At 41.6% G+C, this 26,345-nt stretch overlaps 5 protein-coding genes and 1 long non-coding RNA gene across 16 annotated transcripts in view; 2 read left to right on the top strand and 4 right to left on the bottom strand.

Annotated features, from left to right (window-relative positions):
• Window position 1: 1 nt before the first annotated feature.
• LOC6501694 (MMS19 nucleotide excision repair protein) lies at window positions 2-3,459 on the bottom strand. 3 transcript variants are annotated; one of them, XM_032456358.2, is made up of 7 exons: window positions 3,357-3,459; window positions 3,187-3,298; window positions 2,742-3,125; window positions 2,327-2,676; window positions 817-2,262; window positions 336-758; window positions 2-274 (listed from the first exon to the last, which is right to left on the bottom strand). In XM_032456358.2, exons 2-7 carry the CDS (start codon window positions 3,269-3,271, stop codon window positions 83-85), a joined length of 2,880 nt encoding a protein of 959 aa, XP_032312249.1. In that variant the 5' UTR covers window positions 3,272-3,298; window positions 3,357-3,459; the 3' UTR covers window positions 2-82. The 3 variants fall into 3 exon arrangements, with proteins under 3 accessions (XP_032312249.1, XP_032312248.1, XP_044569955.1); XM_032456357.2 differs by having other exon boundaries at window positions 3,352-3,394; XM_044714020.1 differs by having other exon boundaries at window positions 3,187-3,402.
• A 312-nt stretch (window positions 3,460-3,771) lies between these two features.
• On the top strand, window positions 3,772-8,111 carry LOC6498866 (katanin p60 ATPase-containing subunit A-like 1). 2 transcript variants are annotated; one of them, XM_001955741.3, is made up of 6 exons: window positions 3,772-3,935; window positions 5,003-5,224; window positions 5,280-5,883; window positions 5,945-6,066; window positions 6,471-7,030; window positions 7,100-8,111. In XM_001955741.3, the coding sequence occupies exons 1-6, from the start codon at window positions 3,924-3,926 to the stop codon at window positions 7,296-7,298; spliced, it is 1,719 nt and encodes a 572-aa protein (XP_001955777.2). In that variant the 5' UTR covers window positions 3,772-3,923; the 3' UTR covers window positions 7,299-8,111. The 2 variants fall into 2 exon arrangements, with proteins under 2 accessions (XP_001955777.2, XP_044569954.1); XM_044714019.1 differs by having other exon boundaries at window positions 3,772-5,224.
• LOC6501693 (vacuolar protein sorting-associated protein 37C) lies at window positions 7,836-9,060 on the bottom strand. The gene has a single exon (XM_001955740.4). The coding sequence runs from the start codon at window positions 8,936-8,938 to the stop codon at window positions 8,294-8,296; it is 645 nt and encodes a 214-aa protein (XP_001955776.1). The 5' UTR covers window positions 8,939-9,060; the 3' UTR covers window positions 7,836-8,293.
• A 94-nt stretch (window positions 9,061-9,154) lies between these two features.
• Window positions 9,155-10,853, bottom strand: LOC6501692 (RAB6A-GEF complex partner protein 2). Its single transcript, XM_001955739.4, has 4 exons — window positions 10,600-10,853; window positions 10,332-10,546; window positions 9,998-10,269; window positions 9,155-9,939 (listed from the first exon to the last, which is right to left on the bottom strand). The coding sequence occupies exons 1-4, from the start codon at window positions 10,749-10,751 to the stop codon at window positions 9,259-9,261; spliced, it is 1,320 nt and encodes a 439-aa protein (XP_001955775.1). The 5' UTR covers window positions 10,752-10,853; the 3' UTR covers window positions 9,155-9,258.
• Window positions 10,854-11,842: 989 nt separating this feature from the next.
• LOC6498867 (afadin) overlaps window positions 11,843-26,345 on the top strand; it is a 44,895-nt gene continuing 30,392 nt past the window's right edge. For 6 of the 7 annotated variants that reach the window (XM_014910307.3, XM_014910305.3, XM_032456356.2 and 3 more), the window contains exons 1-4: window positions 11,847-12,509; window positions 25,634-25,875; window positions 25,950-26,058; window positions 26,123-26,316. In XM_014910307.3, the coding sequence (XP_014765793.1) occupies window positions 25,771-25,875; window positions 25,950-26,058; window positions 26,123-26,316 (408 nt within the window). In that variant the 5' untranslated portion in view covers window positions 11,847-12,509; window positions 25,634-25,770. Of the gene's footprint in view, window positions 12,510-25,633; window positions 25,876-25,949; window positions 26,059-26,122; window positions 26,317-26,345 lie in introns of all 7 variants that reach the window. The other variant, XM_014910308.3, reaches the window with a different exon arrangement.
• Window positions 12,742-13,717, bottom strand: LOC26513829. Of its 2 annotated transcripts, XR_001409108.3 has the most exons (3): window positions 13,520-13,717; window positions 13,351-13,415; window positions 12,742-13,270 (listed from the first exon to the last, which is right to left on the bottom strand). It is a non-coding gene; the product is annotated as an uncharacterized LOC26513829 (long non-coding RNA). The 2 variants fall into 2 exon arrangements; XR_006506859.1 differs by having other exon boundaries at window positions 12,742-13,415.

The raw sequence follows: 26,345 nt of genomic DNA, 5'->3' as shown, positions 1-26,345 counted from the left end.
GTTTATAATGTATGTAAATCCTAGAATTTGTGCGTTCGCTTATTGGCTTTAAAGAAGTAACAAAAATTTTACTGTCGCTCGGCTAATTCCCGCTTGCCGCCCCCACTAGGTACCAGGCATTCCTAGCCTTGACCGCCGTGTTGCGCACCAATCGCTTGGGATCATCCAAGGCAGCGGCCAGGGTCAGTGTCACATCGACTTTGTGCGGCAGTAGAACGAATGTTGGATACTTGGTAATGTCGTAAAGCAACTGCAGCGCTGCAATCCGGACTTGCTGTAAGAGTTTCAAGTGTTTCATTACTAGACCTATGGGTTCAATTTAAAATATCACTTACCATTGTGTGCTGCGCCTTGTATTTCGACAGCTCCAAGCAGCTCGGTATCAGATGGGCCAACTGGCCCTGGAAGTACTCGTCCTGCTGCTGCACAAACCTCTCACAGATCCCCAGTGCAATGCACAGCGACTGCGCCTCATTGTGCTCCTCCAGGCTCTTGAACAGCAACGGTCCCAGTTGCTCAATATTCATTTTAATGACTGCCTGCGGCGTCGCCTTCAGCACATAGACAAATGCCTTCAGGTGATGCACACAGTAGTTGGTCAGTTTTCCGCCCATCTTTCCCATAATAGTGTGGAAGAGCTTCTGCTTGTACAGGAACTTGACCACCGGTAGATCCAACTCAGGGTACTCGGCGGCAATGATGTCGAATCCGAGAGCAGCTGCTGTGCTAAGGGTAGGATGCTTTAGGAGATCAGATAGCTAAAAAGGGGAGGTATTAAGCTGATTAATTGTCCAAAGTGTCTTTATGTTTACTTACATCCCCAACGATATCAGCGGCCTCATCGAATCCAGCTACTACCAGTCCCTTGGCAACCCACGCCAGAATTTCGACCGCCCGCACGTCACCCTTTTTGATTGCCTCCTTGAGCTGATGCGTGATTTTCTTGACTTTGGAGCGGTTCTCCGGATTGCTTTCCATCTTGTTAACCAGACTACAGAGCAAATGGTGAGCGATCACACGCAGCTGCTCGTTGTCTGTGCTGAGCGAGAGCTGGGTAAGATCGCTCAGCAGCCGCTCAAAGTGGTCGTCCAGACTGATGTCCTTGTGCAAGTAGCCAAGCAGACCCTTGGCAATATAAAGATCGGCAGAAACACTCAGATTCAGTCCAGGAAGGTACTCGCTAACAATGGCACTCTGCTCGGAGAGGGGCAGCTGCTGGGTAATTCGACTCAGAGCTCCAGCAATCTGTTCCAATGACTGCAGAGAGAGCTTCTCCGTCCGCTGGCCCAGATCGATGAGCTTATGCAGCAGGTTCGACTCCTGCTGCAGGTCAACGATAAAGCGCTGATCCTCCTGGGCGAGCACCTTGTTCAAAGCCTCTAGAGCCAGTAATCGCACCTGCTCGGGAGTATCGCCCTTAAACAACTGTGTCATAATAAGCTCCAGAATTCGTTGGGTAAATGCCATCTGTGGGAGAAGGGGCAACATATTCGCGTAGATCTTTCGTTTAATAAAGTTCGAGAAGATCTCAAAGTTGCGAACACAGGGATCGATGAAGTTCGATTGCAGTTCCACTGGCTGCAGAGCCCCCAAGCTAACAGTCAGTGGCGTGAAATCCAGATCGATGGAAGGATGGCTAACCAGCTGCACCAGGGCCTTGTACACCAGCGCTCGCTGTTTTTCGCTGAGCACAGGAGCACTCTCATTGAGCACCGAAAGTGCCTCCTTTTGCAGCTCCAGATCTTCCTGCTTCGCGTCGAAATCCTCATTTTCAATCTGTCGCAACGAAGCAATCACATCGTCCTGCAGCGATTCCCGTATCGTTATATCCAGCTTCTGTAGAGAATCCCTCGCAGCGGATAGTTTATAGATTTGGCTAATGATGTGATAGATCTTGACCTTCTGTTCGCTACCCACATCCGCCGCTTGTAGCTTCAGCAAGAAACTATTGAGGATCTTGTCAGCTGCGTACTGCGGATCGCCCGCCACGCAAACCAGAGCGATACCAGTGGCCGGGTGGAACAGGCGCTGGTTAACATCGCTGAGGTGGGGCAGGATCACACCCAGAATGGAACTCTGATAGCTGTGGCTGATGTCCGGCACGTGCGAGGCGCGCTCCAGCAGGGCAGCAATAGCTTTAAGGGAGGCCCGAAGCACCTCCTCGTTGTCGTTTCCGGGGAATGTCTCCGTTTTGAGAGCCTGCCAAATCTGATCGAAATGCGGTTCTATAACAGAGGGTGGAAACTTCAAGGCAGCTTGGTGCTGTTCGAAAGAATAAAATAAATTATTATTGAGAGTGGCAGTATTGGAATCAGATTTATCTCACTATTAGTTCAATGGAGTCCAGTTTCGCCACCAGCAGCTCGCTTTCCAGCTTCTCCACAGCCAGCACCACTGTCCACTCCGCAAAGTCGTTGTTGGCCACCAAGCAATTGGTCAACTTGGCAGCCAACGCCTCTCGAGTTATCGCATCCGGATCCTGTTTAGTGGGATTAAAATCGATGGGGAAGTAACAAGCAAAGATCTCGAACATTTCCTCCGCTAAATGCAATAGTTCGTAAGTGGCCATAAACTCTGGCATGAAGCTGAAGATTATATCCAGGTTTCGGGGATCCCTCTCGCCGTCAATGGAGTTTATCAGACCGTACACAAAGTCGCCAGCCATCGTCTGTAGCTCTGTAGATAGAAATTTTAAATGATTTTACGTCTGAAAATAATAAAATTCTTTGTAGCCTTTTTACCCTTCTTGAAGTTGAGCGTCAGGTACTTAAAAATGTTGAACAACTTGGTGCGATCGCCCCGAGTCTGCGACTGGCAGGTGGTATGCTCAAAAAAGGACTTTAAAATCCGCGGGACAAGGGAAGGCGACAAGGCCTTCATATGAACCAATGCCCCAATACCATCGATAATGGCCGGCATCACGTTGTGGTGATCGCGTAATCGGTCCATGTAGAAGGTGGCCAGGAACTCAAGCTGCTGCTCCTGGAGCAGATCCTCGGGCAGGGCGACCAGTACAGTGGACAACAGATTGGTGCCGGCCACTCGCTCATCAGTGTCTGGCGACGTTAGGGCAAAGCCCAACTGATCGGCCAGCACTGATATGTCATATGCGCCATCCGTCAGATCTGAGGAAAACAAAGGAATCCGGTTGAGATGAGAGTTCCCTGAGATGTGTCCGAGATTTACCCTTGACTATATGAACGGCAGCCTTCTGGAGCTTTCCGTCACTCTTCAGGGCCTTCTCGAGGGTGGCACGAGTGGGCGTTGTCATTTCGGGCGCCGTCACTTGCGTGGGTGTCTAATTTTAATATATGAATTAAGCACGTTAAGCCGAAATGTTAAGAAACTTGCCGTACGGGAGTCTTATCTATGCCAGAGTTGCCAGATCCGCAAATTTCTTTTGTTTTTGTCTGATTTGCAGTGCTGACAGCGATGAGGTTTTTTACGAATAAGTAAAATGTAGCTTTAAAAATATTTCAAAAATATTCAACAAATTAAAACTAGAAGAATTAAGCACAAAATATACAATATTTAGTTAAATGTAGACGAATAATAAAGCTTTGCACCAACCAAAATGCAAAGTAGCCTCTGAGTTATATACCTTCTATTATGCCACAATACAACTAGTTACTATAGTAACTAACTACAGTTACTATAGCACTTTTAAAATTGTATATGCCCCTTTATTTAGATTATCAATATATTGTTTTTAAAAATTGATTATTTATTAAATTCACTATCGATAATTTAAATCTTAACGATTTTCTGAGCAGTCTGGCAACTACAGCCAATTGTCATCACTAGAATTAAAAACACAGGCAGCAGCAGTTTAGTTTAGCTCGCTAAGCGCCTTAATCTTTAATCAAAATAAGTTATCCACCTACTTTAAGCTTGGAGCGCCGCGAAACAAAGCCAATACACTAATGTCCATAACCGTAAGTCGTTCTTGCAACCGCCGGCTGTGGTATTTCCTGATCGGCCTCTGGGAGTCGTCAACGTTGTTGTTTTTGGCTGGCTCTGCCGACGCAGACGCCCCCACGTAGCTCGGCGAAATGACTTGAAGCTTGGAAACTAAGTGCAGAATGCAAAATGCAAAATGCAATATCCACAGGCTTGCAATTATCTTGAAATCTATTTAAATCGCATTTGCTTGGAGCATATGTGCCATTGTGTTGGTGTGCGTGAGGTGCCGCTGAAACCTGAGCCTCCGCGCCAGTATGCGTGTGATTGTGGTTGTGTGTGTGAGTGTGAGTGCGAGTTGTGATTTTTTTTTTTTCTTCACTATTTTTTGTTGTTTCTGTTGTATTTTTTTGCATACGACGATTCGAGTTGAAAGAATTATTCAAAGCCAGCACCGACGACGAGTCAACAAGGTCAGGCGCCTTATTTGGACGGTTGCTTCGCTTCCAATGCGGGCTCACCAAAGCTCATAATAATTTTATTACATTTTCCAATCGGCATTTTTGTTGGCCCACGTCCCGCCTTAAAGATTGGAAATGAAAATGGGAGCGAGCAGTGGACAGTGCGTTTAAATTTGGTGACAACTGTTCGGGGTAGTGTGTGCTTTATAATTAGCGCACTTCGGTCGTTGGCATTGCTATCTTTTATTATTCGGCTTGTTGGCTTTTTGTCGCCTGTTTGTGAGGCTCACTTTCCATTTTTACCTGCCAGGCGCTCTCTATTTAAGTGGCTGAGCTATACGTGTGTGTGTGTGTGGGTTAGTGACGCAGTCGAAGTCAAGTCACTTCCGTTCTATTGTTCCCAGCCAGTGATGAGGAGTCATCCTCCAGAGTCTTCCTCTTCTTATTGGAAGTTACATTTTTAATAAAAAGCCAGAAAGTATCTAGATAGCCAACTGATCATCACTGGTTCCCACTTGCCCACAAACACAAACACCTTCAAACAGAAACCGAGAAACTTACGCACTCGAACGCTTTAATTGGAACTAATCTTTGTTTCGTTTTTGGTTACAATGACAACAACCTGTTCCCCGATCGATCAGTTACTGCGAGGTGGCAAGCAAAAGACAACCACTTGCGTAGGAATGACCGTAATGGCCAAGACTACGATAGAAGAAATATGCGAGAATGCCAAATTAGCGAGGGACATGGCTCTGACGGGGAACTATGACTCGGCCTGCATCTATTATGAGGGTCTTCAGGGTCTCCTGGCACGCCAGCTCAAGGCCACAGCGGATCCGTTGCGAAAGGGCAAGTGGAACATGGTAAGTACTTCAAACAATTTTCCCCCAATGGAATCTAATATTTTCCCCTTTGCAGATCAATCAACAAATCAGCCAAGAGCATGCCAAGGTGAAGGCCATCCAGCGCACCCTGCAGGACATATCGCTGGACTTGCAAACCACCAAATTCGCCCACAAACTGCGAAGCCAACTGAACGAGGAGAGTTCCGCGAATAGTGATCCCTCCGCCTGGTTTAAACCCGATCCGGATATATGGACGCCGCCTCCAAAGGATCCCGATGTCTGGGGACCACCGAAACCGCCACCCACCACACAGACTGTCGGTCGCAGGGCCGCCCCGAACAACCGCCGGGGGACAACCGGCGCACAGAGCAGCCGACCCAACAGCACAATACCACAGAGCACATCCCGGAATGGTACCGGAACCACTGCTCGAAATGCGCGACAAAGTACATCGGCGGCGTCGAACAATGGAGCTCGTCCCATCAACGGCCGAGCCGGAGGCCGCAAACTGTCCACATCCAACAACAATAATGAGCCAAAGGATGAGGACTCTGGTGCTGCTAGCAGCAATGGAGCGGGCGGAGGCGGCGAGGGCGAGGACCAGCAGGCTTCCCAGGAGGAAGAGAAAAAGTTCCAGCCCAATAACCACATCGAAGCGGAGCTAGTGGACATACTCGGTAAGAGGATGAATCTCTTCTTTATAGAATATAATATTATTTAAATGTGTGCCCTTTTCAGAACGTGATATTCTTCAAAAGGATCCTAAAGTGCGCTGGAGCGACATAGCCGACCTGCACGATGCCAAGCGGCTGCTTGAGGAAGCGGTCGTTCTGCCCATGCTCATGCCGGACTACTTCAAGGTGCGTCACAGTCATCGTTTTTATTGACTCTGAATCATTTATTGCGAGGGTGCTGTTATCTAGGCTCTGTTTTGGGTCAACAAACGCGCTAGTTTGTTTTAATTTCATATTTGATCAACTGTTACGCAAGGAGTCTTTGTTTCAAGCTAATTTTGATGAGCAAGTGTCCATTCTGTTGCTCCAGTTCCCTTATTGAGTTTAGAAAATTTCCATTTCACAGTCCGCCTATCTTATCTGCGAAATGGGTGGCCAGTTTTAAGATTCTCGGGTTCAATCTATAACTGTCAAAACATGTTTTTCTGCAAGATTAATTGGGCTACTACTAGTGGCTACTAAATATTATATACTCTCCATTACACATTACTATTTCAGTGAATAATTTTCAACTTTTATACATTCCATAGGGCATCCGGCGACCCTGGAAGGGTGTACTGATGGTGGGACCCCCCGGCACCGGCAAAACAATGCTGGCCAAGGCAGTGGCCACGGAATGTGGCACCACCTTCTTCAACGTCAGCTCCGCCACTCTGACATCCAAGTACCGCGGCGAGTCGGAGAAAATGGTACGCCTTCTGTTCGAAATGGCGCGATTCTATGCGCCCAGCACCATCTTCATCGACGAGATAGACTCGCTGTGCTCGCGACGAGGATCGGAGTCGGAACACGAAGCCTCGCGACGCGTCAAGTCCGAGCTGCTGGTACAAATGGACGGCGTGGGCGGCGGCGAGGAGCAGGCCAAGGTGGTGATGGTGCTGGCCGCCACAAACTTTCCTTGGGACATCGACGAAGCGTTGCGGCGTCGCCTGGAGAAGCGCATATACATCCCACTGCCGTCCGACGAGGGGCGCGAGGCGCTCCTCAAGATCAATCTGCGGGAGGTGAAGGTGGACGAGAGTGTGGATCTCACGTATGTGGCCAACGAGCTAAAGGGCTACTCGGGAGCGGACATCACCAACGTTTGTAGGTGGGTACAGTACATCTCCTAAGCTATTCAATGGAATAAAAACTAATCCCATTTGGTGTGACCTTCCAGGGAGGCTAGCATGATGTCCATGAGGCGAAAGATCGCCGGCCTCACCCCAGAACAAATCCGACAGCTGGCCACCGAGGAGGTGGACTTGCCCGTATCGAACAAGGACTTTAACGAGGCCATGAGTCGCTGTAATAAGAGCGTGTCCCGGGCGGATCTCGACAAGTACGAGAAGTGGATGAAGGAGTTCGGCTCGTCATGATGGCACTGCCATCGGATATATGGCTAGATAGCAATTGTTGGAATATATATTTTTGAATGCCCTTAAATTCCGTGCTTAAGACCTTAAGCTTTTAAAGTGAGAACCGAGCCGAACCGAACCGACCCTATCCGATCAGCCAGCCGGTTGGAGAAATTGAACATATTTTATATAAAACATTTTGCATATACATAGATACGATAAACGATACAATCTATATATATATTTACATTGTACACCGTGAAGCGGTCGCCGTGGAATTATAAAAGACTAACCGTTCTCTAAGAGGAAACTTAAAACCACAGAAGCAAAACAGAAATTGAATCGAAATCTATGATAAAGTCAAGGTCGTGAGATAGGCACTATGTTTATATATATATATATACACACACCCACACACTCCATTATGCACAATCCTTCCAACTAATCCAGTTAACCAGTAATCGCGCACTCTTCACAAGCAACAAGGATTGAGGAGCTGCCCCAGCCTTACCAGGATCCAGGATTCAACCAGGATAGCTACAATCCATATAATTTAACTCTTTTTTTTTATATCGAAAATTTTATTTTTTACAAGCAATGTTCACTGTCTAATATTAATGTTAATTTTCGCTTAATTTATACATATACATATTATAGTTTAGTGCTGGCAGAGAAGTAGAGCAACTCAAATGTTAATTTTAAATCCTAGCCAGAATGTTCCATCTGATTTGCAATTAACCCATTCATTGCCGACAGAACACGAACCCGAAGAGCAATATGTACTTAAACTGAAGATTCTGAAATTTTAAACAATAAACGCAGTTTTTAACTTGATAACGAATGCGTTTTATGCCGACCATGACTCAGTGACTCATCGGATCGGAGCACCCCGAAGGGCAATTGCAAACTCTGGAACTACGCAGTTTCCCCGATTATCGCCTGCTTGTTGCGTCATCTTCCACTACCCTTTTCCCCCCACATGGCAGTTACCAGGAAACGGCTACTGGACCGAACTCTCAGTAGGGCCTGGATGGTGGAGGCATTGGCATCATTGGGCCCATGATCGGATATGGGACAGAGCCAGTGGCTGAGGGATAGAATCCGCTGGATGGAATGTTGCCGTAGGCTGGCAGAGCAGCTGCTGGTGGTGGTCCCTGACGCTGTTTGCGCATCAAATCCTGCATCTTCTCGGCTTTGAGGCGACGTAAGTGCATGGTCCGCCGGCTGGCGAGGAACTCCTCCAGGAATGCCTCCACACCCAGTTCGTTGTCGTTGAACTTCTTGATCATCTCCTCGGTCTGTTCCTCGCTCTCTGAGGTGGCGGTTTGGAGCAACGCTAGCGCAGTTTCTGGTCCCATTCCCCCAGATTTCTCCTTGACCTGTCCCAGCTTTTCCTGAACGGCGGCGCACCTGGTGCGTCCTTCCTCCGATAGCTCCGCCACCCGCCCGCGCAGTTCTATGATCTGTGGCTCCCGCTCAATATTGCGCTCCGCCCGACTCCTGTTGTCCTCAAAGACACTGATCTTCTCCGTCCGCAGCGCCTGCAGCACCTCGTCCACTTTCTCATCCACCTTGTCGTCGTCGTTCAGCAGCTCCTTCAGCTCATCGGAGCCCAGTGGCGCGATGGTGGTCTGAAGCTGGTTGAGGTATTCCTGGTACATTTTCGTTTTTTACGTGATATCCCTTTAAAATTCCTGACAATATCAATTTTGCGACTTTAGATTCAATGACTATTATTGGTGTGGCTGTGAATTCGTGTTGTGATTTCAGTGTGACCAGATTTTGTGTACTAAAAATACTGATGTTCTAAAAAAAGAGGGGAAATGTTTAGACCTTCCTTGAAAATTAGAAAATTATAATTCTACATTTTTATTTCATGCCTTACATAGAAATTTAATCGACCAATTATTTATAAATAATTTACAATTTTAAACAATGAATATTTATAAACTTTTTATATTGCAACAGGTATGGCAGGCCATCATTTGATCAAGAGATTGAAGGTCTGATTGGGAGCGTATATCTGGAGAGGATTCGCGGCGTAGACAGTCACAGGAAGGTTCCACACCATGGTCTCGACTGGCAGCTCGGCTGGCGCCTTGAGCTCGCCATGTTCCGGATTGGGGACACCAAAGTCCATCAGGGTTGTGGTTACGAATTCAAAATGTAACCGCCATCGGACATCCACGAGATCAGTGCGGAATGTGGGCGTTACATGCAGAGGAATGGGCACCACCACCTGCGTCTGGAGCGTGGCGTAGCATACTTGGTGCGATGTGGAAATGGTTGAGAGTTTTCCCGATGGCGCTGGAGCGTCCTTGTCGCGTGCACTGCCGGAGGTGGCCGACTTGTGCAAATTATCCGCCACTACTCCACTAGCAATGCTGGCCATATCGAAGGAGTTGATCGAGGAAACGTCATCGCCCATTGAGGATTGCGATTGCAGCGACTGGTTCTGGACTATCTGCGGTCGGATGGGGAGTTCCTGCTGCTGCAACTTTACCGAAAACTGCACACATCGCACCTGGCACTGGCCAAAGTCCAAACTGCCTACGATATCCTCACCCAACTTGTAGGCAGGCTTAAACAAGCAGAAGCGTCCAACGAATCCGCGCTTGTTCGAAATGCGATAGAACTTTGGCGCCCGCCGAGCTGTCACGTTCTGAAATCAAAGATTTTCATCTACTTTTTATTGCCATAAAAACGTAGGAGCTACTTGCCTTCAGATGGTGCCAGGAAATCTCAAGCTCGCTGATCTCACGCTTCTCCAGAAAGGGATTTGTTGGTGCCAGCTCCTCGTTGGTCTCCACCGTAACTGGCAGCTCGTCCGGCCGGGCAATGATCGGAATTGGCAAGACGCGGATGGGCACTGTCAGAGTCTGAACCTTAGATTTGACACGCTGTGTGGCGATGGTGATCTTGTAAAAATATCGGATATCATGCCCTCTGTAAGTTGGCGGGCCATCCCGAGGAACGAATTCGTTGAAAAAATCTACGATAAAAACGTTATTATTGATAATTTCTTGGTCTGAGAGGTGGAAATATTCCACTTACACATCTTTGTCTCTCCCGGCTGCAATCGCAAGTCGCAAAAGAGGATCTTGGGCTTGGTGGCAACAATCACTTCTCCAGGCGCCTGAGTCACCGCATCCAAGGCAGTTCTCCCGATCATTTCCGTAAGTTCGGCAGTTCTATCAGCGCTGGGGTTGGAGTAGCTGGTCTTCCGGTAGCAATGCAGCTGTGCCGAGGCCCAGGCCAGGTTCTCTTGGCTAAAGTCGAAAAAATAATTAAATGGATGCCCAAATAATCGGATCCAACTCACCTTGCATCGTTGGCATTTCTGCTGCGGGTACCTCCTCCTGCCGGTTCCTCCTGGAAGACTTTATGGGTGAACTCAATGAGGCACTCGACTCTTTCGCCAGTGGCGTATATGGCAGAGTCTGCCCTTAGCAGCTTTGCTTTTATCTCAATCATTTATTTATGTTTTTATTAAATAAAAACATCAGGGAGAAAATAGAGTGACCGCATGTGCCGACTGCAAATTGGCTGCCCCTCGGTAATTACAGCTGTTGTGGCGGGAAATTTGAATTATGTGTTTTCAATATATAAAATATATATTAATTTTTATTTGAAAAAAATAGATATTAAGTTTAATAAAAAAAAAAAAGATGGACCCGGAAGAAAGCAGAGTAAACCATTTGAAAACTTTTACGATCTCGTCATCTGCAGTAAATCGACAGTAAATCGTTAGGAGGAAAATAAATATTTAATAAAATAATGAAGCAGCAAAATAAATAAGTGAAATAAAAAGGAGAAACCGCACCAAAAAATACAAAAGAGTCCAAAAAACGTTTAGTAAACAAATCTCAAAAAATAACATAATAATGTAGGACTCAATAAGATAAAATAAAAAAGATACTGTGAAACCGAGCCAAAAAATACAAAAGAGTCTAAAAAACGTTTAGTAAAAAAATCTCTTAAAATAATATAATAATGTAGGACTCAATAAAAAAAAACGTATAAATATAAGAAATAAATAAATAAAATAAAATAAAGGTCCAAGCACTACGAGAGCTGGTAATTGACTAAACTTCAGAACTCTTAGAGTACCACTCTTTGAAGGATTTCTGTTGAGACCAGAATTTTGAAAATTATCGAACTTTGCAACACTTAAATAAAGTAAATAATGAACCGGTTAAGATTACCAAGTGAAAAATACCAGAAAACGTATTGACTGTTCAAAAATTGTCAAATAAGATACAAATATTTCATTTTAAGCTATATTAAACTGAATAAGGATCTTTAATTTCCGGAAAGGGTACTTTTTTTCAAAGAAATCAAAATGATGAAAAATCTGGCGCAAAAGGAAAACATTTGAGTAAGTTCAATCAATTAAGTTTTTCTTATTTTATTCGTCTCTTCGATGCCATTTTATATCTGATTCGAACATTTCCCGGGTTGTACCGGTTCGTGAAACAGAAATGAAAACAAAAAATACTGTAATTGTTGAGAGAAAATGTGTGACCAGCTACGCTTTCTGAAAAAATCGCGCCAGAAGAATACCCGACCACTGCTAATGCCCCTTCAGTTCGATTCGATTCAGGTAAATTCAGGTAGTTCGGAGAAGAGTTCGTGGTTCGGTCGTGGGACGATAGTTTCGAATCTATTGATTCAAATTTGAAATAATGTAGAAGATTTTACGTCGACCTGTTTAAAAATTACGTTTGTGATAACGCCTAACGACCAACCCGCTTTCGCTGTGCATTCCGTGAATTGTATTTTTATTTCTGAAAGTTCACACAAACAAAAAGAGATGTTGAGGGCGCGCGTCGTTCGCGGATGCTCGTCGATTTGAGTTTAAGTTCCGTGGAAATAAATATATATTGGAACGCAACAAGTGCGGTTTGAAGTTAAAATTCGATCGCTTCGTTATTGTTTTTTTTCGCAATCTCCATTTTCGTCGCGTTTCGGCGCCGACGTCGACTGCGCAGCCGCCGCGACGCGAAATGTGCAACAACAAGTTTAACAAAAAAATACCAATACAACGAGCAAGTTAACAAATATATTTGATTGCTGCCTTAATTTGATTAGCAGGCCGAAAGTGAAGTGCAAAATAAAAATCAAATAAGCCATTGTTTTTCATCTAAAAAGCTGAAAAGTGTGGAATATACACACACACACATATACACACATTGGATTAGCAGAGCGCCGGAGACGGGCCGAGAGAAGAAGGTAGCGATCGGGGGAGGAACCCTATGTCTGGTACCCCCATGTCCGCAGTGGACTTTTATTTTTAATTGCTTTGAATTGGCTGCAGTTGGTGCACTTTTATACTTGCCACCCCCTCAGCAATAACAATTGCCATGTCCGGCTTAGAAACAACAACATCAACGGCATTCCAACGCCGTTCGCTTTGTTTTCACACACACATGCATAGACGCATGTACAGTGACGGGCCGGAAAGTGGGATCAACAAGCTGATATATTTTTTTTTATTGTATAAATTAGGGATATAATTTTACTTTTGGAATAAAATTTAAAACAAAAAATGAAAAGTGTTAAATTAAATATAAGCTTTGTAATCATTTCTTTGTTTTAATAAAAAATAAAAACAAGGTATCCCCTATTGTCCCCACCACCATTGTAGAGTTCCACCCGCTCCTCTTTCTTACTTTAATTCGTCTTTCAAGCGGGATGTGGTTTTGCGCTTCTTCTCCTCTCCTCTCTCTCTGTGTTCGAAATGCGCAAGAAAGAAAAGGGTGCGTCGACATTCCATTGTTGTTGTTTTGGAGTTGTGCCTTTTCTTTTTGGTTTTTTATTTTGTTGCTCACCTTCATACGTTATCAGAGTGTACATTTTGATCGTACGTTTTGGAGAGGTGAGAAGAAGAAAGAAGAGTTGTTGGTCCAAAGCGGCGTTGCCATTCCGGCGAAACCTTGGGGATATCATCTGGCAGCGCTTTTCGTGGAAAGTTCAACCGTTATGGGGGATATCTATTAAATTAGCACATTTTAAATTGAAATTGGATGTAAACTAGTCAACAGTCTGCTATTCAACACTGGCTAGTCATTACTTTTTACGTCACAGAAAGCTGTAATATTTCCCATAGTGCAGTGGTGCCGAGAAAGCGGGAATAAACTGGAAGATCGGAATTTTTAATGCCTTGCTCTAACAGGTTTTTAGTAGTAGTAGCTTTACATGCTTGCTTTTCTACTACGTTTTTTTTTTTTTTTGCAGCTTACATTCTGTTTTTCCACTCCTGCTCCAACAGGTTTTAGTAGTAGTAGTAGTAGTAGTAGCTAGCATGCTTATTTTTCTACTACTATTTTTTTGCGGCATAAAATTCTGCTTTCCCACTCCCTCTCATTTAGCCGCTTCTTCTTCTAAGTCTGTTTGCATGGAAAACTTTCGGTCATTGTACTGTTGTCTTCTACTGCCACCACCACCAACAACAACAAAAACAAAGCTGATAGCAAGTACAGTGGATTTGAAAATTTATACATTTTTTAGGAAAGAAAGTATTGAGAGGATGGATTAGTGCTTAATTCCTATAAAAAAATAGTATTTTTTCCGAATTTTTCTAAACGAAAAAATCTAGGCTACTTTTTGTAACCATCTAAAAATTAATACAAAAAAATGCAAATTATTTCCTTAAGGGAATATTTGAAAACAAAAAACGAAAAATATTTTTGTGTAATAATAAAAAATATATAATATTTAAAAAATCTGTCTGGCTTTACCTCGTTTAGTATGTTTAGCAATTTAGTTAAAAATGGTAAATCAATCAGTAAAATATTTATGTAGTTTTGGCTCTACCATAGGCACCTATTTTGAAAACATAAGTATTTATTAAAAAAAATCGTCAAAAACCATATAAAAATAGTCATAAATTCATTATTTTAGTACCGATTCACGTAACATTTAGACAAAACATAAAGCAATTATTTAAAATCACAAAAAAAAAAATAAATCTGTGTTTTTCAGTTAGAGAACTAGAATCTGCCCACTGTAGCCCCACTTTGGCCCCCTGTTTCATATTCTGGCACTCCGTTTTTGTTTTTTTTTTTCGCACACCTCACTGCCTGCGAGTGCAATTTTGTGCAACTGAACTTTGTACTTTGTTGTATTTTGTGGCATGACTCATGAGTTTGCTGTATTTTGTTTCATTTTTATTTTCGAAGCATAGTTTTTGCCGCGAATGAGTAAGAATTAAGGAAGGAGCATTTTTCTGCCGCATTATCAATGGGCACGCTCCAAATTCCACTCCACCTTATCGGCCGACTGGCTATGTTGGCCCAAAAAGGCCGAAAAAAAAAAGATAAACAAAAATTATATTGCCCCACAAACAATATCACAATGCAATTGCATTGACAGCCGGCGATAAGAAGGGCGGTGTAGTAGACTGCACATGATAAGCAAATACTCTTCCCAGAAAGTCCCAAACAAACAAGGTGAACAAATAATAAAATTGAAAACAAGTGCAGGGCAAGTAGGGCATCCAGCAGGGCCAAAATGAAAGAGAAACTGGCACACAACCTCAAGAGTGGTGTGCGAGTGTGGGAGGTGCTTGCTTGATAATCTAATTACGCCACGGCGTCTGGGCCTCAATCCAAATACAGGCTATTCCAAATCAAATATTGACTCATTGATAAGTGGGTTTTGAGGGAATCGATTCTGAGGGGAAGGGGGACTAGTCTAGATTCTATAGTATATAGTCTGTAGTCTATAGCCTAGATCCTCGAGAAATTTAGGTCCTGTTGACTTATCTGTTTTCTCGATTTATTTCCTCATCAAATTCTTAAATTTCTTTATCAAAAACTACGTAATCGTTAAAAGCCAAAACACTCGATAAGCCTTTTTTTGATAACTTCTATATATTATATATCTTATGATGCAATTTTTTTTACTATTTCCTATCAGAAGTAGCAGCTCAGTAGTTTATAGGCAGTGGCTTCTAAATATTGCGTAAAAATTCATAAAAATAATATGTAATAATTAAAAAAAATAATAACAAGAAAGGAAAGCTAACTTCGGGCGGAGCCGAAGTTGATATACCCTTGCAGTTCAGTCGCAGTCCGCTAGGTGGCGCCACGCATCTTATATTATTACATATATAGAAGATCGTATATAGTCGGCCGATCCTTATGAAATTTGGCATATCGAATTATTTTTCCCAAAATAGAATCTGTACCAAATCCCATCTTTCTAACTTAAAAAACACAAAAAACAAACAAGTTATGCCAATTCCGATCGTTGTATGACAGCTATAGGATATAGTTGGCCGATCCTTATGAAATTTTGTACATAATATATGTTGGTCAAATATAACATGTGTGGAAAGTACCAACCCTCTATCTTAAAAAACAACGAAGTTATGGCATTTCCGATCAATCAGTTATATGGCAGCTATAGGATATAGTCGACCGATCCCGGCCGTTCCGACTTATATACTGCCTTCAAGGAAAAGAAGGATGTGTGCAAAGTTTCAACTCGATAGCTCTAAAACTGAGAGACTAGTTTGCGTAGAAACAGACAGACAGACAGACAGACGGACAGACGGACAGACGGACAGACAGACAGACGGACAGACGGACATGCTTATATCGACTCAGGAGGTGATCCTGATCAAGAATATATATACTTTATAGGGTCGGAGATGTCTCCTTCACTGCGTTGCACACTTTTGACCAAAATTATAATACCCTCTGCAAGGGTATAAAAAGAGAAACTAAAACTCTTAAACCTCTTAAAATAAATTTATTACTATACTTTTTATAGATTTTAAAATATAAAATAAAAAAACTTAGTAATAAAAATTGAATTTCTGACATTTTAAAATAGGCTTTTTGTTGTTTTTTTTTTGGTAGGTTTCGAACACTAGTTTATAAAATGAACTTCATGTTTCAGATGCTTGTTTCTTAGCCATTAAGTGACTGGTAAATAGCCCTGAAAAAAAACAGAAATAAATGTTTTAAAATTAAACTCAATATATTAAAAGACTACCCCTGAAACAATCTTTTCCTCTGCGGGATGTGGAAGTTAATTATCATCCGTTTTTAGCCTGGTTTACTGTCTTTCCTGCCACTAGTTATTGCATTCAAAGTTTTCACAGTTTTGTGGCGCGATTTGTGCCTCACAGCTGCAATTTGTGCAATTTAATGCCACGGCAGCCACAGCAGCCAGAGCCCCCATAGCTCTCCCCGTAATACTTCTTATTTTGCGCCTATTTTGCAATTCCTTATTCGACGCTTGGCGCGTAATTGGAGTCTGGAGTCTAGAGTCTTTTTGGCTCAACATTTCTGGCTTCTCAAATGCAAAAATTGTTTATTTTTGGCTTTTTGTTTGCTGCCTCGCCTCGCCTTTTGTTTACTTTTGCTTTCAGCGTTCTGCTGCCCGACGATCTTGTTTTCCGCAAAATTATAGTTTATTTTTCTGTTTTTTTTTGGCTTTGTTGGGGGGAGTTGTTGTGCTGGCTGGAAACCCGAGCTTTGCAGCTGTTTTTGAATATTATTTTCTATTTTTGTTCCTTTAGGTGGAAGCTATGAGCAAAAAATAAAAATAATTCACAGGAACTCATAAATATTTCATTAAAAAATTTGCTTTTTTTATAGAAATCTAAAAAAATCTGAGGATAAGATAGCTTCTATTTTTTTGGGGTTATCGGTTGTGTGCGGTCAGTGCCACGCCCCATTAGCTGGCAGCTAAGGTTGGCACCGATCGGGCTGTGGGCCATTTTGCCGCCCCTTTTTTTAGACTCCAAAGCTGGCGAGGGAAACCCGTTTTGCAAAGCAAATGGAATGGTGCGCCAGTCCAGTCACTCACTCAAGAAACTCGTTTTCAGTCGCGGCCTGACCGTGATTTTATTTTTGATTTTTTTTTTTGCGCTTTTTGCTGCTTGCTGCTCTTTTTTTCGCCAGTTATTGTCCTAAACCAAGACTTTAATAAAGAAAATTTTGAACCAACTTTCGTATTACTTTGAAAATTAATTGTAAATCAGTTGGAGGGTCTGTCCGAGACAAGTGCGATTTGTAAAGAAATGCCAGCACATATTATTCAACAGCTCTGCCCGCACATTCCACACGCAGCTCACATTTCACAACTCAATCCCACCAAGAAGAGCAAAAAAACCAGACAGAAACTATACTCCACTTGGGAGGTTAGGCTTGAATGAAGAAAGGCCTGGAATTCCTGTGAAAAGTTCACTCTTTGATTGAGTTTTTAAAATTAATTGTTTATAAATCAAGGCCTGATATCTCCTCCCATCTGAGACCAGAACTAATGGAAACATCATCCTTCCAATAATCTGCATTTTCGTCCCGAAAGTCAAGATCTCCAGCACTCTGATGGCACAATAGCTCTGACAGGCCAACAAAGATGACTTTTCATCTAAGGTCTATAGTCTATGGAGTTATGAGAAGGCTCTTCCCTGTTTTCTGATTGACAAGCGGCTCTGGCCTATTGATGGAGAGAGAAGTGTGACAAAAGGGCCCAGAGTAGCCAGCCCGCCGCCCAACAAAGGTGCAACAATAGTAGTCCTCAATAGCAGTCCTACCTCCTTCGGCTACTCTACTGTGACTGTACTTTTTCTACTCTGGAAACTGAAATTGTCAATTGGTATAATTCATAAAAGAGAAAAACTGTTTTTCCAACCACGTTCTGCGCCAGTGCACAGAACTGGAACTCGAACTCGAACTCGAACTCTCCCTTCTGGTGCATACCTTTCCATACCTCGCCTGATCCTTTTTTTTTATATATACATATATTTTACCTTTTGAGGCTTAGTAATTCCGAGCGTGTGCGTGCTCCTCTGCCCTTCTCTAGCTACCTGCTTAGCATGATCTTGATTTTGTTGTGGCTCCGAGGACTGAGAGGCTTACCTGGCCCCGGCCTCTGGTTCTGGGTTGGGCTCTCTATGGGAATGCTCGGGTAACCCCTGTGTTTGCTTCCATACCTTTCCACCCCTAACATAAACAGAGTAGGAATTTCATCAAAGCAGATCCCGCTTGGCAACAAGTTCTGCATAGTTTATAGTGAGAGATATTGTAGTATGTTTGGGATTAGTAGAATTAAAGTATAAAGTCATGTTAAAGGAAGCTTTTAAACCAGGGATGCCCAGTCCCATTGCTCTCGTTCCTCCTTTGTTGTTGGATTGCTCTGTCATATGGGTAGAGCAAAATCATATACGTGTGCTGCTCCCAGTATAGGCAAGGCAAATTACAATAACAATTTTTCTTAGTTTAATAACACTTAAACAATTTCAACACTTTTTTGGCATTTTGTTGTTGGATTGCCGAAAACTTTTCACTGCAAGAAATCACTTCTTGTTGAGGTTTTGGACAGAATGGTTGACTTTGGAACGATGAATTTTTTCTTTGCCGAAAATTTTCTTTGCGAGCAGCAATGTATTATATGTAATATAATAATAAGCGGAAACAAAAAAATTAATTTGGAAAGGCATTTTATTAAATGCTATGCTAAAGTATCTGCGTCACAAGCCGATATGGAAGCGCAGTAAAAAAAATTCGAAAAATAATTGAGCATATTGAAAATAATTATAATCCTAAAATTAATTCTCAATTATCCGAAATAATTTTTTTTTTTTTTTCTGTTGAAAATGTTACAAAAATTTTTTTCAGTGATACGATAGAAAAAAAAAAAAAAACTATCGCTCATATGTATTTGTGCTTTTGTGCATAGGTATTGGAATTTGCTCTGTCATAAGCAGTGCTTGGGCACCCCTGTTTTAAACAAATTTTAGACAGAGTCTACTTAGCTATTTGGTAGTTTCTTGAAGGAATTCCATAAATAGAATAAAATTTTAACTTTTTTCTTGATATTATGCGGAATTTCTGGTGAAGTTTCTGCTACCTATAGAGCCCTTTGTCCAACAGAGTCCTTTGAAAGGTCCTTAAGGCCTCTGGAACTTAGGCCTCAATGGCCACACAAATGAATGCATAATGGAGTCTTAATGTCCTTGCGGCTATCCCTCTGTCTGAGAATGTCTTTTCGAGTGTCCGTCTGCCTCGAGTTTGGAAAAATGCATCGAGTTTGGAGTGGCAGACTCATTGAAACTAATTATTTCGTCTGCCGGGGAGTCGGGGAGTCTGTGAGTCGCGACAGCTGATTACCTCTCAGCTATTTGTTTTGGTTTTTGGCACCTCGAGGCTTAGATGGCTCTAACAGCTGCAAATTTAACGCCTTACTGCCCGCCAGCTAGTAGTGCCTCAGGTGGGTCGTAATTACAAAGATGTTAAGATCTTGTCGGCTAGCCAGCTAGTAGTTACAGAAGCAGCAGATGTTCGATCCACAGTCTAGTCAAGTAGGGATTGAAACAATAGAAAGTTTACATGGAATTTGGTGTGTTTTAATGGAGTGTAAGTGGAACATGGTTGTTTGAATATTAATCTATGGCATAGCTCCCAAGAAATCATCATTTAACAAATGTAATGTCAAAGGTTGGGCAGCAGAGATGGGTTGTTTGGGCGTCCATAGCTCCGATAAGTGACTTGCAATCGAAGTGGCTGGCAGTTGACAGCCGCGACTGCGCAATGGACTGGCACGCAGCTCGAATAATGAATAAACAAGCCAGTCAGCCAGTGGCATTCCACAAATACGCCAAGAGGCAACCGGTTGTGATTAGAATTGAACATATATTGGCTAACAAATTGCTTATAGCTTTTCATTAAGATTCCCAGGCATCTCTTGGGACATCTTGGGGAATTATTTATGATGCAAATATGATGGTAATATTCAATTAATTCTTGTTGGCTATTAAAGAGCCATCAACCGCTTGAAATGTAAGCCGAGACTAGAGTTTTGATGGCATTAATTGGCCTCAAAGTGCTATAACAATTATATTGCCTTTGATGACAAAATTTCACTTGCTTTCTAACCACATTTATTGAAACTTTATTGGCAATTGTTGGCAAGTTGGAGTGCCAGTTGGGGAGAGACCAGCCGAGTGAAAGTTTCGCATTTCCGAGAAGTACGCCCTAAGATATGGCTTTGTGTCGCCTTCAGATACAGTTTCTGCCATTTCTGCCATTAGAATTAAGTACCTGGCCATTAAACAGCAGTCGTAATCAGCGACTTCAAAGAGAGCAGACAGTGCCGCCCCTCCATCATTTTCCCACATTAAGTATGCACCTAAAACAGTGACGCTTAAAAGTATACAACCAGGCTATTATATTTTAAAACTAGAGTCTAAAAACTATGAATAATATGAATAATAATAGTTTCTTTATTTTTTGTTTTCAAAAATTGGTTCTATAATCCTGCCTCTCACTGTTAAAGTCAAGCAGTCTACAGCAGTTGCATTAAAACAAAGCGCAGTGAGGTCTATTAACCGGTTAATTTCTTCCTGGCCTAATTAGGCGCCATCAGTCACTAGCCACTAGTCCCAAGTCACAACAAACCTGGCCAGCATGCAAAATGGCAACAGATCGGGGCCAGTTAGCAGCTCGAGTGCGTCATCTTAACTGTTTGTGAGGTGGTGGTTTTGTGGTGCAATTATATTTGGTTTTCTTATAGCCATTACATGAGCAGAGTGGTTGGCCAAGAAACCGGATGGTATCAGACCCAAGACCACACCTGAAACAGCCTCAGGAAAATCTCTGCTCTCAAACAGTGAAATTTCACACTTTTTTTTTAATTGTAAAAGGGAAAGATTTCTCTTTTGTTTTTTGTTTTTTTAATATTTTGAATAATCATAAAATCTATATTACTTCACATAAATGGGGGAGAGTTGCATAAGTTTTGGAAAAGAGAAGAGAAAGCTTAACTTAATTGTGGGATAAGGGGAGTTTGGGATTAAATCTCCATCTCTAGGAGCCAGAATCTAGAGATATATGAACCTCCTTCTATGCCTATCTCCACCTTTTTTTTAGAATAAAACAAATTCCATCATAATTATGTATGCTTGATCCTCCTTAGTTGACAAAAACCCAACCCCATTGACGATATCTGCATACTTAATTACTTAATTTCCCATCAATTTCCACTCCAAGAGGGGTGTGCCTGAGCACTAGCTTATGAGCTAAAAAAAAAATGCATAAATATTAATCAGAGAATAAATTAATTATGAGTACGAGTACATGCAAAAATGCACAAATACGTCTGAAGAATAAAATTTCTATTTGCATGCATTACTCATAGTTGTTATTTTTGTTTTTATTTTTATTTATATTTTTTATTTTTTGGGTTGCGTGCTTGCTGTGCTAATTATGAGAAATAAATATTTGCGATTTAGAGAGACTCTCTATCGAGTCTGAAACTGTGAAACAAAAAGTGTGGAAAAGAAAACGCTTTGCCTTAAACGGAAACTATTAATCAACTTTCACTTGTTGTGCTTGATTTGTTGCTTTATTTTTTTTTTAATATTTTTTTTTTATCTATTGAGGCAGTCATTAGCTGTGATATCGTGTTGAGGCCTCCGCTCTGTCTGTCTGTCTGTCTTGGAGCTAATTAATGGAGTTTGCCCATATTGGGCTAAATATTTATTTTGTTTTGATTTTGTCCCACGTTTTTCTTGGCTCCCAAGCAGGTTGTTGACTGATTATATGTGCATATTAATAGCCTTATCTGGATTGGCTTTATCGGAGGTCTATCGAGGTCTATCTTGGAGCTAGATAAGGTTAAATGAGGCAGTTTAAAAGGCAGTTAATTGAAAGGTTTTTTATTTTGGCAGTAAGTCTTTGTCTTAACTTTCATCTGTCATCTAAGAACTAATCTTCAGATTCTATTTATAAATCTAGTTCATGTAAAGTATTACTCATTTTATCCCAGAAACCATTGAACTCTTCTCTTTGGAAGCTTCCCACCCACGCTGACTCACTCGAGGCCCCCCATAGCCCTTCTTCACCTGCTTCTGGCCCGAGCTTCAACCCAATTCCATTAACCAATTAAGCATGGCCCAGCCGACTATAAAGAGGCCTCCAACAATGAGAAAAATAAAAACTTGACTCACATATAGTTTCTATATATTTTCGTACCTCTTTCAGCTTGACTCTCTCGAGCTTCCTGCTCAGTTCGTCGGTCAACAAGCCCAAAAGGCGGACGCTCGCAAAAAAAAAAAAAACAAAATCAAAAAAGCGTTAAACAAATAATAACAAAAAAAAAAAAAAAAAAAAAAAAACAACAAACAACAAACAATAAAAAAAGAGTCAACAACCACATTGGTATGCCTTTTGAAGCCGTTTGCCGGTTTATTGTTTTCTTTTTTCGCCGCTCTTGGGGGGGAAATTGTTTTCATATTTATTTTTCGTGCAAGCGCCAAGAATCTTCAGCAAAAATAAACAATTTAGTGCCAACTACAGTTACATGACTAAGCGGGTGAAAAGCTAAAAATAAATAAAAAATAGTTGAAAAATAGCAAAAGCCAGAGGAAAGTTATGAAGGTTTAAATGGGATTATAAAAGAAGAATAATAGAGTTTCAAGACTGTATTATACCTGGTACTTTTTTGTAGTTTCTTTAAATGTTATTTTTTATAGAAATTGTTAATTTTGTTGCCTACTTTAGGGTGCTTAGGAAGTGCCCATTGAAACAAGTGAGCTGAGAAGCAAAATAAAAAATTTATAACTCCTAATTTGTTAATTTTTAAATATAAATTGTTTATAATTCCCTTGAGTCTACAAGAACCGGAATTTTTTTTTGAAAAATAACTAACTAAACTAAAATATATAGTAAATATAAATATTAGAATATACATTTTATAAATATATAGAACTATTCAAAAAATAACTATAATGTTTAAACTACTTGAATTATGATATTCTGTAGCTAGGAAGATGATTTAATCTTTTAATTTTCTTAATTATTTAAAATTTATTTTTAAGAGCAGAAAGTGCACTCACTATTCGTTATAGACTCCACCCTTTCTCTCCACCTTATATTTATTTATTTTTACATTTTTGCTGACTTGTGTCTGACTGGCAAAAGTGTTACAGGCTTAAAGAAAAAAAGCCTAAGCCCACAATAGTGCAAGAAGCCACAGAAAAACAGATCAAAGCCAGTACAAGAATTACAATGGAAGAAAACCCAATCGACGAAAAAAAAAAATACAAAATTAAATACAAAAAAAAAATTATTTATTTTATTTTATTTTCATTTGTTTGCTGGCCTCGCCTTGTTATTTTTAGGGCTTTGTTCTGATCTGCTAATTTATTTAATTTTCTACTTGTTGTGTTAATTGAGTTTACACTTAAAAAAAATATACATATTTCTTGAAATTTCTTTGAATTTTAAAATTAAATTTTCCGGTTCATGGGCTTCCGGTAAAGGAACTCCGTCAGATTAGTAATTTCCCCTTTTGGAGTATATATTTAAAAATGTGTAGCAGCCTCTGGCGTTTCCGTTTGTTTTACAAACCCACTGACCCCGAAACGAATTGAATTGAGAAAAAAAATCAGCCAGCAGCCTCTAAACAAAAAACAGAAACTGCAACCGGCAACAAGTTTTGCAAACACCAGACCAGAGATCCGAGAGATGGCGGGTCTGGGGTCTATTGCCGCGCTGCAGGTGCCAAAGCGACACCTGCACCAAGAAGAGAATAAAAAAAAATACAAAATATTTTAGTTTTGCCTAGGCTAGCAACAATTTAGCATGTCCCAGACCCACTTTGAAAGGTGGGGAGCTTCTCAGAAGCACAGTATCTGTATCTGTATCTTTCTGTGTATTTTGTGGTTTGTTGTCTTCGTACATTCACCTCTCCTTCTCTGTGGTCTTTGTTTTTGGTTTGGAGTCTCTCTCTCTTTTATTGCGGTACTTATTCTCTGTTTAGCCATTTTCCATCTTTCAGATACTTGTGCCCGCCGAGCGACACTTTTCCTTTGTTGCGGTTTTCCGGCTGGTTTTAATTCGCTTTATTATCTCTGGATCTGGATTTGTATCTGGATCGTCTCTGGGGATCTTTTTGGCCAACACTTTTCAGCGCCAATGCCTGTGACGAAGGCAATCATTATGTCGCTCTTATGTCTTTTTAATAAGACAGGTTTGTACCATCGGAGAAGGGTTTGTCTCGGCCCATGTTAAATATTTTCTCTGCGTCATCTCACTTTGTATAATTTGTTACTAATCTTGACATTCTGCGGCTATGGGAAAATAATACTAGTGACGAGATAACTCACTAAATATTTGATTGTCTTCTGATGGGCTGACAAGATAAGGCTCTTGGCTTGGGTATTTGTGGTTTTTGAAGAATAAATAGTTTGAAAAAAGGCAGTGTCTCTTTGGTAACAGGTTGCCAGAGTCCTTGGTGTCCCTGAAACCAACCCTAAAACCAAATTCCGTGCTTTGGCAACCATTGAAATGCAATTTGGGACTGAAAATACCCAAACACTTAACTAAACCCCTTTTTTTGTCAGGCATGACTGGAGCCAGGACTCTCTTCTGTGGCTAGTTATCCCCTCAAGCATAAAAGCAACACATCCAAAAGTCAGCTGCAAAAAAGAAGGAAAATGTGTATTTTGAAATGCAATTTCCACTGACAACGCACGCCCACGCGGAAATTGTGGAAATAGCTTCACTTAAACGGTTCGCTTCTGGACTTCCTTATAGAGCGAATGCTCTCTAAATCGACAAGTTCCAGTGCGGAGACGAGTGTGCCTCGAAGCGGAACCGTTGACGGTTATTAAACTACCTCTATAAGACACAGAACCAGCCCAGCACACAGGAAGGGAAACAGCAACAGAGTCGGGGAATGGCTTACAGACGGGAAAAAGTTACAAAAAGAAGGGGGACTCCGGCTGAGAGGGTTGAAATAGTTTAGTTCAGGCATAGTTCCGCTTCTTGACATCACTCCACTTCGAAATAACTCTGGTGAACTCTGTTCCCAACAAAATCCAAAAGAAAGAGTACTACGCCCCGAAAAACCATCTAGAGGTTATTTGTACAAATGCACTGAAATTTTCTGCTTTGATGAAGTTATTTGTTTTGGGTCGCCGAGCGTTGAAAGTGTGGTCTCTGAGGGGAAATTCTGGTTAGATATGATCGTGTAATGGAGCTCTTAATTGGCTGGCTGAGTTGCCTGAGAGTTGGATGACATATGTCGGGGGAAATCCAAACTTAACTTATTATTTCTCCTCTATAAGTATTTGTACAGATATCTTCATTTAAAGTATTAGAGAAGATTCCTCTAGAATTCCATTCTTTGGGTGAAAAAAAATCTATGTATCTGCCCCCCATACAACATTCCACATCCATCAGTGTTTACATTTGGCAACGGAAATTTAATGTTTGCCACATCTGCGCCAACTTTTTACTTTTCGCCTCTGATTCCGCTTCTATTTACGATCCCTTCATGGAAGTTGTAAACCTAGAGTCTAATTTTATCAAATTCTATTCCATTATTGTTTACAGATAGCCCGAGGAGACTCTAAAGCGGAGAATTACAAACATTACAACGTCACACTGGAGTCACAATACAATAAATACAATTTCCAAAGCTAAGAAGACACCAAACGTTGTCCCCTTTCCCCGACTTCAACCTGTACAGTATGTCACATGATAAGAAGATGTTGGATCGCGAGGCAGTTCGTTCAGTGATACAGCAATGGAATGCCAATCGATTGGATCTCTTTGCGCTCTCCGAGCCAGACGAGGTGGGTTTTTCTTTTTTTTTTTTTTGGAACAAAATCAAAGCTAAATGTTATTTAATATTGTGTCTCTTATGCAGAACCTGCTCTTCCATGGCGTTATGCGCTTCTACTTCCAAGATGCTGGCCAGAAAGTGGCCACCAAATGTATTCGGGTGGCCTCGGACGCCACAGTCACAGATGTCATAGGTAAAGAGTCTTCTAGATTCTTCTCCCTTTGAAATATTCATTGTTTTTTTGTAATATCTTACAGACACCCTTATTGAGAAATTCCGTCCCGATATGCGGATGCTATCCGTTCCCAATTATGCCCTTTACGAGGTGCATGCCAATGGCGAAGAACGTCGACTGAATGCCGACGAGAAACCACTCCTGGTGCAACTCAACTGGCACATAGACGATCGTGAGGGTCGTTTCCTGCTGAAGAACATTGACCAGAAAACCACAGTGAGTACTGAAGGGTCAAAAGTTAATTT

The sequence above is a fragment of the Drosophila ananassae genome, chromosome 2L (assembly GCF_017639315.1).
Source record: "Drosophila ananassae strain 14024-0371.13 chromosome 2L, ASM1763931v2, whole genome shotgun sequence".
Lineage (NCBI taxonomy): Eukaryota > Metazoa > Arthropoda > Insecta > Diptera > Drosophilidae > Drosophila > Drosophila ananassae.
This window is presented reverse-complemented; position numbering and strand designations above follow the sequence as displayed.

Bases quoted from the DNA above. Each gene is read 5' to 3' on its own strand.
- LOC6501694 (XM_032456358.2), bottom strand. From the start codon at position 3,271: ATGACAACGCCCACTCGTGCCACCCTCGAGAAGGCCCTGAAGAGTGAC. The intron at 2,677-2,741 runs GTAAAAAGGCTA...TTCTATCTACAG, and splicing joins GACGCTCAACTTCAAGAAGG to AGCTACAGACGATGGCTGGC. The intron at 275-335 runs GTAAGTGATATT...AAACTCTTACAG, and splicing joins ACAAGGCGCAGCACACAATG to CAAGTCCGGATTGCAGCGCT.
- LOC6498866 (XM_044714019.1), top strand. From the start codon at position 4,973: ATGACAACAACCTGTTCCCCGATCGATCAGTTACTGCGAGGTGGCAAG. The intron at 5,225-5,279 runs GTAAGTACTTCA...TCCCCTTTGCAG, and splicing joins GAAAGGGCAAGTGGAACATG to ATCAATCAACAAATCAGCCA. The intron at 5,884-5,944 runs GTAAGAGGATGA...TGCCCTTTTCAG, and splicing joins GGAGCTAGTGGACATACTCG to AACGTGATATTCTTCAAAAG.
- LOC6501693 (XM_001955740.4), bottom strand. From the start codon at position 8,938: ATGTACCAGGAATACCTCAACCAGCTTCAGACCACCATCGCGCCACTG.
- LOC6501692 (XM_001955739.4), bottom strand. From the start codon at position 10,751: ATGATTGAGATAAAAGCAAAGCTGCTAAGGGCAGACTCTGCCATATAC. The intron at 10,547-10,599 runs GTGAGTTGGATC...TTTCGACTTTAG, and splicing joins AGAAATGCCAACGATGCAAG to CCAAGAGAACCTGGCCTGGG. The intron at 10,270-10,331 runs GTAAGTGGAATA...TTTTTATCGTAG, and splicing joins GCCGGGAGAGACAAAGATGT to ATTTTTTCAACGAATTCGTT.